This window comes from Staurois parvus, unplaced genomic scaffold (genome assembly GCF_062004578.1).
Source record: "Staurois parvus isolate SC_StPar_1 unplaced genomic scaffold, SC_StPar_1.0 ptg000151l, whole genome shotgun sequence".
NCBI lineage: Eukaryota > Metazoa > Chordata > Amphibia > Anura > Ranidae > Staurois > Staurois parvus.
Window position 1 is genome coordinate 5,008,499 of NW_028317947.1, and position 16,638 is coordinate 5,025,136.

Below are 16,638 nucleotides of genomic sequence, written 5' to 3' on the forward strand. Positions count from 1 at the left end.
GAAGCCTCCTGCGCTGCCAAATGCACCAAAATCCCAACTAAGTGGCTGCAAACACCTAACTATAGTCCATTACTGAAAAAAAAATGTATAAAGGAAATGGTGCTGTGCTACTAATTATTATTATACAGGATTTATATAGCGCCAACAGTTTGCTCAGCGCTGTACATTATAATGGGAAACAGTACAGTAACAATACGATTCAATACATGAGGGGATTGAGGGTCCTGCTCCTTGGAGCTTACAATCTAGGAGGGAGGGGATAGTGGTACAGGAGGAAATAGCTATGGGGGATGGAGTGGTAGGAAGAGTGGAGGAGTTCAGTAATTAGCTGAGGGCGGGGTAGGCTTCTCTGAAGAGAGAGGTTTTCAGAGTGCGCCTAAAGGTGAGGAGGGAAGGTGAGTCTGATGGATTGGGGTAGGGAGTTCCAGAGGATGGGGGAAGCCCTGGAGAAGTCCTGGAGACAGGCATGGGAGGAGGAGACCAGGGAACTAGAGAGTAGGAGGTCTTGTGAGGAGTGGAGAGTACGTTTTTGGTGGTATTTGGATACCAGATCGGTGATGTAGTTTGGGGCAGTATTATGAACAGCTTTATACGTCCATGTTAGCATTTTGAATTTTATCCGTTGGGCAGTTGGAAGCCAGTGGAGGGATTGGCAGAGAGGGGTGGCGGATTGATGTCGAGCGGCCGCACATTTCCGTTCTATTTTTAAAAAAAAAAACGTGCTGAGAGTGTGCGCCCTGCTTGCTCCCAGCACACGTCCGGTACTCACAGAAAGGTCCTGATCTCGTCTTTCGATCGGGACCTTTCCCGATCATGTGACCGCTGTGACAGTGAATCACGGCGGTCACATGACCCTAAAACCCTGCCCCGGCTTCTGGAACCCTTAAAGGGCCAGTAGGCGCCAAGGGGTTAATCATAAAGTGAGTGAACAATCAGCATAAAAAACACAAATAATGTGCAAAAGGAACAACCCATATAAAATCGATATACCAGCAAGTGTGAAAGCAGCAATAAGGATAAAATGTGACCACAAAATGGTAAATATGAAAAGATGCACTAAAATCTTCAGGTGAAAAAAGTGATCCGTGGATGAATAAATGCATGAAAAATATGAAAAACCTATAATGTCGAATGGCAAAAAATGTGGAACAAATCGTCCCAAAAAACACAAAACAGTGAAACATCAGTGACCCCCAACAACATCCACTGATCACTTTTTTTCACCTGCAGATTTTAGTGCATCATTTACCATTTTTTGGTCACATTTTATTCTTGTTGTTACACGTATTGTTGCTTTCACACTTACTGGTATATTGATTTTATATGGGTTGTTTTCTTTGCACATTATTTGTTTTTTTTTTGTTTGTTTTTTTATGCTGACCACTCACTTTTATGATTAAGTAGCACAGCACCATTTCCTTTATACATATGTTTTCAGTTACACCCTATAAGGCGCCCACAGACAAAGCAACCTCACCTCACCCTCCCTGCAATGCAATCGTTGGAAAACACATGCAGTGCAATGTTGAAAAAAAGCTAGTGCTTTCTTCATCTATGGGTGTGTGTTCAGTGCCCAAGGTTAAATGGGTTAACTCCATGTAATATGCATACAAGTCAGGGAGCTTAAGGCCCCATGTACACAGGACACTTCTGAACGATGGAAACTGACTGCTGGAAAACGTAGGTTAGAAAACGTCTGTTTAGCCACGTTTGCATACCGCGTTTATGGGCATTTGCGTTTAGAAGTGTTTTTTTAAAGATAACCTCAGGAGACCTTCCGGAATGCACTGAAAAACAGTAAAAAAATTAACTATTTCAGACATTTTGAGAGAAGCAGAGAGAGCAATATTTGTTGAGATTTTTTTTTTTTTTTTTTTTTTTTTTTTTTGTGGTGTTTGGATGTGTTCCAGCTCATTTCTGTGCAGAAAGTATTGCAGCAGTGTCTAACAGTATTTTTCTTTCATGCGAAACCTCAAAGTATGGTGTACCGGGTCTATTTAAGTACTGGGAAAACCCTTTGCAGCATTTCTCATGATGAAAAAAGGCTCTGGACAGCATCTGGAAATGGAAGAGTTAAAAAAAAATTTAGCAAACGCTTATAAACGCGGTTAGCAACGTTTACAAGCGTTTGGCATTTGAAATGCTGTTAAAATCTACTCCTGAACGCACGTTTGCATTCAAAGACTGCAAACTTAACTGCCTGTAAACGACGATGTGTACATGGACACAGGAAGATATTGGGGAGAGTTCAGGGGCTGCTGAAAAAAACGCAGAAAAGCTCCTAAACGTGAGTTTATCAGCTGCAGTGTACATGGAGCCTAACGATTAAGCATCCACCAAACGACCATTTAGCAGTTTTGAGTGTGCTGACCATTTTAATCAGCCAAGCAGCTTCCACTGAGTGCACTCAAGGCTCACAAACGTTTAGCCCTGGTTCACATCTATGCGGCCGTGCGGGTCGCGTTTTGCACGGGCATGAGAGCCCATTCATTTGAATGGACACCCGTGCCCTGTGACACGCAGAGAAGAATTCCCTGCACTTCTGAAAATGCAGCCCGCACAGGAACCTCGGTTTCAAGTATGGCTGCGTTTTCCAGTGCGGGAGGCGTGCCATTAGAATTAATGGTACCTGTCCGCGGGTCCGCATTCCTCTATGCGGCAGCGCGGATTTTCGTGCTGATTCACAGCAGCACCACCCACCCAGTTGTGAACCTAGCCTTAGGCTATGCCGCTTGTAGCATTTGAATTTATGTTTACTAGACTTGTTCGGACAGATTTCAGTGCGTTATTCCTAAAAATTACAGGCCTACAATAAAAAAAAAAAACAAAAACATATTTCCATGCAAAAAATGCATGCTTTGAGCCTTAGTCTATGCCGCTTGGAGCATTTGAATTTATTGGCTATTCAAGATTAGAGAGGTTTTCTTTTGTTACACTAGATATGAAAGCTGCCCAAAAAATTGACCTTAGAACCAATAGGGCATGGATAATTTGATACTTTTTTTTTTTTTTTCTTCTTTCAATGTTTTTACAGTTTTTCATATTGTGTATGAAACGGGGAAAGGGCTTTCCTTCTTAATCTACACTAACCATCTAAAAAAAAATGTTTTTCTTGACAGAAATCAACATGGACAAGTGTGACCTGGTACAAAAGGCCAAGCTTGCTGAACAGGCCGAGCGCTACGATGACATGGCTGCTGCCATGAAAGCCGTGACTGAGCAGGGCAGTGAGCTCTCCAACGAAGAGAGGAACCTGCTGTCTGTTGCCTACAAAAACGTTGTAGGCGCCCGCCGCTCCTCCTGGCGTGTGATCTCCAGCATCGAACAGAAGACTGAAGGCAATGAGAAGAAACAACAGATGGCTAGAGAATACAGGGAAAAGATCGAAGCGGAGCTCACTGAAATCTGTACCGATGTTCTTGTAAGTTAGAGCTCATGGGGTTGTCGGGTTCAGATGTTTTACTTTTCGGGGGTCTGGGATTGTCCTGACAATGTACGAAAATAATGAGCAGACTGTAATTGCTTGTTGGGAACAGAACCTTAAAGCGAAGCTGAAGGTTTATTTGGGAAAGATGTTGAGCAGGCAGGGTACTATCACAGAAGAGACATGCAATGTGTGTTCTGTGATCACATACACCAATCTTCAGCGGCATCTAAACTGCGCTGCACATGTTGAGCTCAGCTTACATTGCCAGTATGGGTCCCTGTGCAGCAGGATGACTGCGCAGGCGTTGCATCATCCTGCACTGGCCAATCGAGATGCCCGAAGACCGGCACCTGGGGAGAAGATGCCAACACCAGCAAGGAACCAAGACTGTTATAAAAGAGGCAAGTTTACTTCCACTTTAAACTAAGATTTTTAAAAATGTAAACTCCATGTACACAAGCCTACCTTTACCGCCGGCTTTGGGAAAACGCAAATTGCGTTTTTCTGGCGGTCAAAACGTTCCTATCCTGAATGCGATTCTTGTGCATTCAGGAGAGGAACGTTCAGCCACACCTAAATGTGGAAGCTGCTAAACTCTGCTGAAAGTCTTGTGTACATGGACACATAGAATTTTATGGAGTTGAGTTTAGGAGCTGAGCAAACTATCGGCGCTTTATAAATACTGTATAATAATAATAGGAGCTCTTTGGCAAAAAAAAAAAGCCAAAAGCTCCTAAACCGGAGGTTAGCAGCTGCTCGTGTACATGAGACCTTAAAGTGATATTTCAGGAGCTCAACCCAGGTAGGAGAGCTCTTCCCATACCCACTACACTCATGACAGCTGAGTTCAGATATTTCCTATTACATTCTCCATGTGCTTCTACATATTTATTTATTTCAGGTACTTATATAGCGCCGTCAATTTACGCAGCACTTTACATATATATATACTCTACATTCACATCAGTCCCTAACCCTCAAGGGGTGTACAATCTAAGGTCCCTAACTCACATTCATACATACACATACTAGGGCCAATAAACCTACCAGCATGTCTTTGGAGTGTGGGAGGAAACCGGAGTACCCGGAGGAAACCCACGCAGGCACAGGGAGAACATGCAAACTCCAGGCAGGTGGTGCCGTGGTGGGGATTTGAACCGGCGACCCTAGTAACTGCCAGGCAGAAGTGCTAACCACTTAGCCACTGTGCCGCCCATGATACATATACCCTAGGGTGACACCTAAGCATTTTCTGCAGCGTTTTCCAGAAAAGCACTACAGTCCATTTAACAAGATTTCCTATTTGGCAGGTTCACATCTCCACATTTTCACCCGGTGTGTTTTTTGGAAAGGGTCAGGGACTTTTTTTGAATGCAAAAAGTTGCGTTATGGTTTTATAGGCTTCAATGGAAACCATGCAGAAAAGCATATAGTGCATTTTTGTGGTGGTTTTTTTTTTTTAATTCTCTATTATTATTATTATTATTATTATTATTATACAGGATTATATAGAGCCAACAGTTTGCTTAGCGCTTTACAATATAACAGGAGACAGTAGAGCAATGATACAGTTCAATACAAGAGGGATAGGAGGGCCCTGATCCTGAGAGCTTACAATCTAAGAGTTTACTTTATTGACTTATAAAGTGGAGAATACAAAACAAAGCCTATTGGGCATACCCAGGCTTGATCAAGTCACAAATAGCAAAAAAACAAACAAAAAGAGAAACCTAACACACAGATAAGGTTAACAACAACAAACAGATGACAACCACACCTAATGATAACACAGGGCTTAGATATGGCAGAAAACAATTCCCACAGAAGGAAGATCACTGGCGACTCACACCGAGCAAAAAACCTGCAACAAAGGATAGAAAAACCGGATCTCAATCCTGATCAGAGCTGGAAGGGACTGATTCGGAAGAATCAATCCAGAAATGCCACACCTTAGTAAATTTAGTGGGACACCCCCTAGATTCATAAGTAGTATATTTATATAGAGGGAGGACCATATTAACCAAATGTTTCCAGAAACTGGATGTGGGGGCATGAGGGGATTTCCACTTTAAGAGTATCGCTTTACGAGCATAAAAAAGCAAGAAACCAATCAAGGTTCTCATGGCACGAGAGAGAGCCATGGCCTGAACCAAACCCAACAGACACGTGTTTTTTTTTTTTTTTTTTTTTTTTTAATCTGCCTAGCAACAAGAAAAAAATAATGCAAAATGCATCAAAAACGCAATGCAGAAATGGCTCAAACGCAGCCTGCATAGGTGTGAACCTAGACTTAGTGGGTGTGTGAGCCATGCAATGTTTATGTTCTTGACTATAACTGACATTTTTCCACCAAAATATATTTTTTGCAGCCCTGCATGGGTTCTCCATAATAGCTTGTCTGCCAAATCAAGTTCGGTCCAGCAAGGTTCGTGAACAGATCCCTTTTGTGGTCAAGTCTTTCGATGCAGTGCTGTCTAGATCAAATTTAGCAGCAGCAGAATTATTTGATGACCTTGACTATAACGAACATTTTTCCACCAAAATATTTGTGGTTGTTACATATACAGTTTTCATGTGGTACTTTTTTAATGCTCAATTTAGAGTTCTTATTACAGGTCAGTACAGTGAATGTACACAGAGATTAAGGGATAAGTTCACTTTAAAAAAAAAAAATAAATTAACATTTCTTTGCAGGTAAAAAAAATGTGCCTGGAAAGCATTGCATCTGCAATCAGATTGCGAGTGCAATGTCCTGCTACTACAGATTGACAGTATACTTCCGATACAGACAGGCAGTGACTTCAGTCCAGGAAAAATCGGTGAACTGCAAGGAATGCTCACCAGCTCCCTGCCAGAACTCTGTAAATGAATGACATGGCCTTGTGGGCAGAGCCCATTCTTTTCACATTGTGACAGTGGGGGGGGGGAGAAGATCTCTCCGGCCTGCTGTCCCGGGGGTGAAGGGGACTTATGCAGGCCATAGATGGGTTGAAAATCGGCCGATTTTTCGTCCAAAAATAAAATCGGGCGATTTTCGGATCGTTAGTGGGCTAAATGTTCGGCCGTTTTTCGGTATTTTGGCAGATTTTTTTTATCGGTAAAGTTGGAAAAAAATCGGCCGATTTTGCCGATCGGCCAATTTTCGCGGCAATGATGGGCAAATCGGCCGATCTTTTACCGATAAAAAAAAATCTGCGCATGAGCAGTGACCTGCAAGAGGAAGAGGAGGAGGATGATGAAGAAGAGGAATTCCAGTCTGGCAAAAAGTGTCCCTGCAGAGAGCTACGCTATTTCTTTGACAGTTCCTTGACATTTATATCGGTTGCAACATTGTATCTATTTGTATCCGAATAAAAACATCTGTATCCTAAATGGATACAAACAGATACATTGTTGCAACCGCTATAAATGTCAAGGAACTGTCAAAGAAATAGCGTAGCTCTCTGCAGGGACACTTTTTGCTGGCTGTAGACGGGATGAAAATCGGACAATTTTTTTTTTACCGTTGCTGGTAACGTCGGCCGTTTGAACGACCGATTTTTCTTTTTTTAAAAGAAAAATCGGCCGATTTTCGACCCGTCTATGGCATGCATTAGAGCTGCAGGAGCAGGAATGTCTTGACCCCCGGTTCACATATATGCGGGCGTGCGGGCCGCGTTTTACGCGGGCACGAGAGCCCATTCATTTGAATGGACTCCCATGCCTGTGACACACAGGGAAGAAGTCCCTGCACTTCTTTGGAAAATGCAGCCCACACAAGAACCTCGGTTCCCAGTACGGTTGCGTTTTCCAGTGCGGGCGGCGTGCCATTAGAACTAATGGCACCCGCCCGCGGGTCCACATTCTTCTGTGCGGGTGGTGCGGCTGCATGGATTTTCGTGCTGATCCGCAGCGGCACCACCCATACATATGTGATCCTAGGGTCAATGTTTCTTCCTAAAAACAGGTGGAACATATAGTATTTAAGGGATAAGTTCACCTTTGGTTATGACACCTGTCAAGCCTCCCTCTCTTGCAGGGTTCCTTGTCCCCAGTTTGAGGAGGCAAAAGCATCATGCCCCCATCCAATCCCAAAGAGGTCCCCCTTCCCCCAGATAGCTGTCTGGGGTGCTGATGGTACTGAAATGGCAAAGCGGAGGGGGAAGCAGAGATTAGGTTGCAGGAGAGCTGCAATGCAGCATACAGGAAAGGGCTAAATGACCACTGAAAACAGATGGGAAAGCTTAGCAAGATCAAATGTCGGATGGTAATAAAGGTCTGTGGATGGAGGGATGGTGGAGGAATTCCAGGAAATGACCGACGTAAAACATATATTTAAGTATAGAAGCGTTCGTATTTAGGTTAAAACACACATGCCTCTTAGTTGTCAGCATACAGTTTGGCACGGAAGAGGTTAATCTGTGCATATTTGTGGTTGCCATGGATATACTTGTGCCCTGAATCTTTTAATAGATTTTTATCTGCTATTGGTTGTGCTTAACATATGATAAAACTAGTGTTAATCCTCAGTGATGTGAATCTCTCCTCCTCAATGAAATTACAAGTGTGGAATCTATATATCCCATTCTTCAGCCGCTCTTTATTTAGAATCTGTAATATCACGCTGGGGATCCGAAGACATTTGTTATTTTGGGTGGTAGTTTGTCCACAAACAAGCAACATACGAGTGCAGCTGTAGGCATCAGGCACATTGATCTCAAAAGAATTGCTAATGATATTGAGAAAATGGTGAAGCTGCAAAGATTTCATTTTGGGGTCTCTGGAAAGATGCTCAGTATTTGTCCAATGAGCCTCTGATGGAGGCTGGAATCCTATGACAATCCTATGACCAGGGGCGGACTGACCATTTGGAAACTCGGGCATTGCCCGAGGGCCCGGGGTCAGTAGGGGGCCCCATGAGATGCCCCTGGTACCTTTTTTCATAGGCTTTTTTGAGTTTGGGCAAGGACACGGGGGCCCCATGATCCCCTATTGCCCGGGGGACCCATGAGTTGTCAGTCCGCCCCTGCCTATGACACCCCTGTAAAGTGAGCCACGCAGACGCAGCTCCGTGTACAAATTCTCCAATGTGTGCGCGGGATTGACGTCTTTTCTGCCCTTCCAATGACAGCAGCTGGTGTTCAGAACCTGGAAGATGTCAGCGGCCAGGTGGGGAGCTCCGGGGCAGCGCATCGGAGGCGAGAATAGTTCTGAATAATTTAAAACTGCAGTTTACCGCGGTTTTCAGCTTTAGATTGTTTTTACAACTAAAAAGCTCCTCTAAAGACCCACTAGTCCTGGTTTTTTTTTTTGTTTTTTGTTTTTTTCCAGCTTAAAACTCCCCTACCAAAAAATGTTGATTAAATCCTATGTGTGCATGGACACATAGGAGAACATGCTGGGGAGTTTACTGGCTGTAGAAAAAAAACCGTCAGTTGTAAAATCATCCAGTGTGCATGAGGACTTAAAGTGGTTCTAAAGTCATTGGCTCCCACTGCTGTCAATTGCAACTAGTGCACCAGTGAGGAGAGAGCGGAGGCAAGGCTCAGCCACATTCTCTGTATGAATGTTCATTCACAGAAGTGCAACTCGGGAGTGAGCCTGCTTGAGTGCCCCCATAGCAAGAGGCTTGCTATTGCCGGCACTCAGTGGGGGGAGGAGCCAGGACTGCCAGCAGGGGACCAAAAAAGAAGAGGATTGGAACTGCTCTGCAAAACCATTACACAGAGCAGGTAAGTATGACATTTAGGTTTTTTTTTTTTTTGTCCCTCTATTACAAGCTTTAGAATCCCTTTTTTAAAGATCCTAATTGACACCCCTGCTCTAGATATTCCTATACTGGTGTATAACTCCATTTCATCATGAGCTGTATCAGCATTATGGTGGGCCGGTTGTATGTGTAAGACTAGACCACCCACCCCCCCTTCCCCATTACATCAGATGCAAAGAATCCCACATCCTCCATAACATCACCGTTCACCCCCTTTGGGGGCAGAGCTGGAAAGCAGAAAGTGCAGGGTCTGGAGGAGGACCAGACAAGGAGTGGAGTCAGTTTCCGGAGTCCAGGCAGAGATGAGGGAATGCTGCAGCTGCACGGATTTGGCAGAGGAGTTCTGTTCTCCTCTCTGCTGCCGATTGCTGAGATCAGGTGGCAGTGGAGACAAGGTGCAAGGGCCACATGAAATGGCCTGGAGGGCTGGATTCGGCTGGCAGGCCTTGTGTTTGACACCTGTGATCTAGAGGAAATGGGCGAGACTTCAAATGGGCTTTCAATTGTGTTTGTTTTGTTTTTTTTTTCCACTGTGTATGAAGTTCAGTATTTTTTGCTCTTGTTTTAAGCCACCAGTGGGTATTCAAAGAGATCTTCTGTCAAAATGAATTCTTAAACTTTGAAATCCATGTAGAGATCACACATTTCCATGCTCAGGGCTTCTCCTTCACTCTCTTTTCGCTAATCTGTTGTCCTGAGAACCTCTCTTGGTTCCTGTTGCAGTAGATGTGTTGTCAAATGCACCCACTGAAGGCACCTTGCTCCCTTCTACATACAGAGCCAGGGGCGGACTGACCATTTGGAAACTCTGGCACTGCCCGAGGGCCCGGGGTCAGTAGGGGGCCCTATGAGATGCCCTGGTACCTTTTTCATAGGCTTTTTTGAGTTTGGGCAAGGACACAGGATCCCATGATCCCCTATTGCCCAGGGGCCCCATGAATTGTCAGTCTGCCCCTGTACAGAACCCTAATGTATCAAATAGTCATTGGTAAGATGTTTTTCTTACAGCCGCCAATCAGAATCATTCCAACTTGCCTTGGAAGGTTGAAGGTGATTAGTTATATGTAAAGCATTGTGCAAATGTATCCAATGTATCAAGCTGGCTGGAATAGAGGAAAATGCTTTTCAATTGCACAGTTTCTAAATGGCTTTAGCAATTCATTGACTGATTTTACCCATTGGCCGAAAAAGCTTTTGACACCTTTGTGACGTAACACACTTTTTCTTCTGCAGGAACTTCTGGAAAAGTATTTGATCGCTAACGCTACACCACCAGAAAGTAAGGTCTTCTACTTGAAAATGAAGGGAGATTATTATCGGTACCTTTCTGAAGTAGCAACTGGAGATAAGAAACAAGGTGGAGTTTTTATCAATATTAATAATTACCTAGTGCTGAGTCGTTTTTGAGGTTTTCTAATCTTTTTGTGATTAGAGGGTCAGTCCATCCAAAGTGTTGTTTTTGCTATAGGAAGAATCTGGGCAGTTATTCTATAGTTCTTTGTCTATATGGGGACCCCAACATCCCTCTGCCAGTGTTCCTGGCTTTGGATGTTCCCCTTCCTTCTAATGGCATTATCCATATAATGGAAAACGAAACTTAAAATTTAACTTACCTTTAAATTCCATATCCCTCTGTTAACCATTTCCCATCCGGCCCTTGTACATAAACGGCTGGACAGGAGCAGGTGGCCCTTTATAAATGGCCTCCTCATTCACTGCCTGTGAGCGCTCAGCACCGCGATCCAGTGCCCGCTGTGTCCAGAGGATGCAGTGGAACACTGATCGCTGTACGGGACCTCTGTGTGAAGTCCCGATTCATGTGATCACTGATTGGCCAGTTAGTGATCACAGGAACAGTAGTAAACAAGATGTCACTTCCTGACATCATTGCTTACTACTAGTGAAATCTGTAAATGATCACATGGTACAAGGTTATTCATAACAGCCTTGTACCATATGACAGGCTGTGACCAATCACAGCTCTCACAGTATTTCTCAATGGCTGCAAGAATGCAGCTGGAGAGAAGGAGAAATGATTGCTTTTATAGACTTTATGGGTGTAAAAGCAATGTGTGAAAAAAAAAAAAAATCTTCACCCCCCCCCCCCCCCACAAGTAGTACAGTGTTACTATGGTGACACTGTACTGCTAGTGTGATGGTATGTTTAAATAAAAAAAAATTAATATAAAAAAAAATGAAAATGTAAATAAAAAATTTTGGAAAATTATAATTTTTGGTTATAAACGAATTTGAGTTTATTTACTAAAAAGATTGCTGAATACATTTTGGCCAAGATTGAAGAATTGCACTATACAAAAAAAAAAAAGACCGACAATTGTGAGAAAATATTTTTGAGGTTTACCTGAAAGTTATAGCGTTTACATATAGCGGAGTATATATACACTGGGATTTTTTCTTTTTATTAGTAATGGCAGCGATCAGCGACTTATAACGAGACATTCTGACACTGAGGCGAGCATCCCCAGTGACACCAATACAGTGATCAGTGTTAGAAAAAAAAAAAAGCAATGGCACTCGGCAAGAAGGGGTTAACGTGGGGCGAACAAACGGTTAACTGTGCAGGGAGTGGTTTACTAGGGGGCCGTGTAATCACACTGCCCTGGATGGCTGTGCTGTGCAGTGTACCAGAGCTGACAGGGAGGAGAACTGTTAGTAAAGAAAACAGTTCTCCCTGTCCGAGGTGTTCGGAGATCACCGGGCGCAGGTGAGTAATTACTGGCCGGGACCTGGTGATTGACAGCCGCAGCCACGAATGGCGGCGCGGATAGGGTGTGCACCTCCTACCTGGAAATGCAAAATCATGTATATATACATGATTTTGCGCACCCGTATTTCTGCTATTAGGCGGTCAGGAAGAGGCTAAAGGTGGTCTCTCTGAAACCCTTCGCTAAATGTGGGGTCAAGTCTTCCGTAATCACGAGATCGCCTAATCCATCTAACAGCCAGAAAGGTTACTGTCATTTCATGACTGTGGTTACCTTTATTCAGGATTTTGCTTTCTAGTGCCTTCTGGGGGGGTTGCAATGTAATTTAATGGCTTTTTCTTTTTTTTTTTTCTTTCACAGTTACTGTAGATAATTCTCAGAAAGCTTATCAGGAAGCGTTTGAAATTAGCAAGCGTGAGATGCAGCCAACACACCCCATTCGACTTGGACTGGCTCTCAACTTCTCCGTGTTTTACTATGAAATTCTTAACTCTCAAGAAAAAGCCTGCAGCCTAGCAAAAACGGTAGGATCTTATGGTTTCCTTGTCCTCTTGGTTGCTGTGCTGATCATAGACATTAGATGGCAGTGGTTCCTTTTAAAAAAAATAATCTAGCCCACATTATATGACACCTCTGGGTTGCATCTGTGTCGTAAGCCTCTTTCTAGGCCACGGGGTAGGAATTCTGAAAGAGGTGGGGATCTACCTGAACAACATGGAGGACGTCAAAGATCACCGGGCACAGTGTTGCCATGTCGCCTCCTCTCATCTAAACCTCTAATTGCCGTGTCGCAATCGTGCACATTGCACGGCAATCACGGGTTTATGTCAGGTGGTTGAGGAGGCAACACATCGCCTCCTCACTACCTGTCAAACACGCTTAGATGGCTTTTCAGAGCAGCAACAGTGCCTGCTACACTTGTGATTGAGCCCTTCATTGCATTCTGCAGTGGCATCATTAGGTCTCATTAACACACAAAGTTGGGGGGTGGTAAAACCCCAAGGTTGAGTCACAGTTTTACAGCCCCCAATCCCAACCCCTGCAGCAGGCATTAAACTCCCCTGTTGCTTTTGGTGGATGCTACTGCCTTCCAATGTTGACCCATTCAAATTAATGGGGCTACTTTGCAAGTGCATGCTTCTACAGGGTCCAAGGTGTTAAAGCAGGTGGTAAGAAAGTGACACAATGCTGCCTGCTTTAACCTCTTGTTTGCTGTACTGCAGTAGGTTGCAGGGCACTTGCATAGTGGCCTCATTCCTACCCACCAATCCACCCACCAATCATGACATGTGTACACCCCTGGCCACTGTAGCTAAAGAGGGTTTGGGCGGGGCTGGTACAAAGCACGTCCTAACTATGGGCTTTTACCACCCCTCAGACTGCAAATGTTAGCTAATCCTTAGCTCTTATCCTGGCTAGCAGTCTCCAGAGTGGTGCCAGCAGCAGTAAAGAAGAGATCTTGACGTCCGTGTAAAGCAATACACTGGGAATAATAGTATAGGGCTGCTTTCACACGGATGCTCTGTAAACCAACCCTTACTGTTCTCAGCCCCCTATAAAGGCTCCATTCACACTGGTGTGCTGTGGTTTGACTGCAGCCTGGATGCAGCACAGTGTGCCTGCGGCTTTTCTGGGTTTGCTGTGCTTTGCCATAGACTTCTATTATGTCCTGCAGGTTTGGAGCACTTTCTGAAAGTATTCCTGTATTCAGGAGTTTTGGTGCACCGAACTTGCAGAATATAATAGAAGCCTATGGCTAAGCACAGCAAACCCAGGAGTCTGATGCACTGCGCTGTACCCACGATGCAGGTAAACCGCAGCACATCAGGATCAAAGCAGCCTCGTAGGGGGCTGAGAACAGTAAGGGTTGATTTACGTAGCGCTATTTGACGTAGGGGTCATTTTACGTAGCGCTTTTCGTATATATACTGTACAGTCACATCTGTCACTGACCCTCAAGGGGCGTCCAATCTAAGGTATTGCTTCACACTGACGTGAAGATCTCTTCTTTACTGCTGCTGGCACCACTCTGAAGGCTGCTAGCCGGGATAAATGGTGGAGTGCTGTTGCTGTCACTCCGCATGGAACAAGAGCCAGCTTTACAGAGGAGACATCGGCCTATGTGGTTCTTGCTCTACTACAGCTCCAACTTTACAAGTAGTCCCTCTGCATTGCACTCGGATGCTCTTTGGATGGCGGATCAACAAGCCCAGACCGTGGTCTACCAGTCACCTGGCCGCGATCTACTGGCTGCTGACCCCTGTTCTAGGCTCTATCCTACAATGTTTTTAGAAAAGTCCTTACGGAGACTTGGAACATAAGTCACATGATAACACTCAGTTGTATACCAATTTCTTGACCAAGGAACACACATCATCGCTTGTATATTCAGGTTCCTTTACCAATATGTTGACCCAGTTTTCAGTGTCAATATCGTGTTTTTCCTTTTCTAGGCATTTGATGAGGCAATAGCTGAACTGGACACATTGAATGAGGAGTCTTACAAAGACAGCACTCTTATCATGCAGCTATTAAGGGACAATCTTACAGTAAGTACAGCGTCGTTATAAAACATGACTCCTTGAGCTCTGAGAGCTGGTTCCTTCCCAGACACTGGATGGTTTTTCACTTTCCATTCCCTTCACTCAGAAATTTGAGGTAGAAGAGGTTAGAGCCTCTAGTGGGCTGCCCTTCACTTTCTATGTGCCTAGTCTTCTCCTGTATGCCAACCCTTGGATGTTTATTACCATGAAGCTGTGACCCTCAATGGACTTTGAGAAAAGGATTTTAGGATGGGTACAAGAATCCTTTTTGTATCTTGTTTGATTAAAATCACCCCACACCTTCCCTGCTTTTCTAAAGTCAACAACACATTGGACTTGATGGTATATTTTTAGTTGATTTAAAATTTACAACTACATTTATTTATTAGTCCCCCTTTACACCTCGGCATTCTGGCATGATGTGGTAATGTGCGTTTGTATCACCCCAGTGCTCTAGCAACGCATGGTGTGAAATAGTAATGATTTTACAAAAGTACATGACTTGATTTACATTCACAGATTGTTCTACTTGTGGGTTCCAGGAGGTACATACCAGGAGGACTTAGAGGTTTTCTATTGGTTAGCTCATTCTGGGGCCCACATCTTGTGGAATGTGTCTAGTCTGCCTTGCTCAATAGCAAAAATATAACAAATTTTATTAAATGTTTGTTCTTTGGTTTTATACCAATGTATACATGTAATCCTGGCTCATTGCATAAGGAACATGCAGCAGCACATACATAATAGGTTTGCTCACCTTGGGGTTGCCAAAAGGCTTTCTTCTGCAGAAATGCTGTTACATAGCCTTGTATGCAGTCAGATGAGATGCGGTCTCACAACAACCAACAAGCTTTCAAAGGTCTGCACTGATATTTAATTACAATTTATAAATTTGTCAGGTTAGCATTGTAGCTTTAGCTTTTTTTTAACCACTTCAATACCGGGCACTTATACCCCCTTCCTGCCCAAGCCAATTTTCAGCTTTCAGCGCTGTCGCATTTTGACAATTGTGCGGTCATGCAACACTGTACCCATATGAAATTTTTATAATTTTTTTCAAAAACAGAGCTTTCTGTTGGTGGTATTTAATCACCACTGAGTTTTTTTTTTTTTGTTTGTTTGTTTTTTTTGCTCAATAAAACAAAAAACGCCTGAAACTTTTGAAAATAAACGCGCTTTTTTTCGTTATAAAATTTAGCATATTTATTTCAGGTACTTATATAGTGCTGTCAATTTACACAGCACTTTACACATATATATTGTACATTCACATCAGTCCCTAACCCTCAAGGAGCGTACAATCTAAGGTCCCTAACTTACATTCATACATACACATATTAGGGCCAATTTAGACAGGAGCCAAGTAACCTACCAGCATGTCTTTGGAGCGTGGGAGGAAACCGGAGTACCCGGAGGAAACCCACACAAGCACAGGGAGAACATGCAAACTCCAGGCAGGTGATCCTGTAGCTGGGATTTGGAACCGACGACCCTAGTACTGCCAAGCAGAAGTGCTAACCATTTAGCCACTGTGCTGCCCATGATGAATGCAAACTCCATGCAGGAGGCGCCATGGTAGGCAATTGAACCCATGACCCATTTACTGCAAGGCAAACGTGCTAACCACTAAGCCACTGTGCCACCCCATAACATTTCTTCATAAATTTAGGTTGGAATGTATTCTGCTACATTTCTTTGGTTAAAATAATAATTAAATTCGTATTTTTTTTTTCAAATTTTTTTTGGTTTTTTTTTACTATTTTATTTTTCAGCACACTGTTACCAAAGCAATACAATGTTACCATAGTAACATTGAACTACTCTGGGCAAGTGATCAGGATTTTTTTTTTTTTTTAAAACATTATGATTGCTAATACCAATGTATTTCATTGATATTTGCAATTATTGTTACTGAATGAAACTGATTCATTCAGTCTTTTGTTGGGATTAGCTGTGATTGGGTAAAGCTGATCACGTGCTACAGATGAATTGTGATTGGCCCTGTCTGTATCATGTGACTGCCTTGACCAGTCACAGCTTACAACATAATTGTATACAATGGATGGCTTGACAGGAAGCCATCCATTGTACACAATTGACATGTGATCTGCTGTGATTGGTCACAGCGATCACATGACACTGGCAACGGGCCGTTGTAGTGATGTGTCATCGGCTGTGTCTCGTGGACACAGC

The 16,638-nt window shown here is 43.6% G+C and overlaps 1 protein-coding gene across 1 annotated transcript in view; it reads left to right on the top strand.

Annotated features, from left to right (window-relative positions):
* The window catches only part of LOC149463863 (14-3-3 protein beta/alpha), a 44,711-nt gene that overhangs the window by 19,968 nt on the left and 8,105 nt on the right, over positions 1-16,638 (top strand). Inside the window, exons 2-5 of the mRNA XM_089674369.1 lie at positions 3,120-3,421; positions 10,410-10,533; positions 12,263-12,426; positions 14,356-14,451. Coding sequence (XP_089530495.1) covers positions 3,128-3,421; positions 10,410-10,533; positions 12,263-12,426; positions 14,356-14,451 — 678 coding nt within the window. The 5' untranslated portion in view covers positions 3,120-3,127. The remainder of the gene's footprint in view (positions 1-3,119; positions 3,422-10,409; positions 10,534-12,262; positions 12,427-14,355; positions 14,452-16,638) is intronic.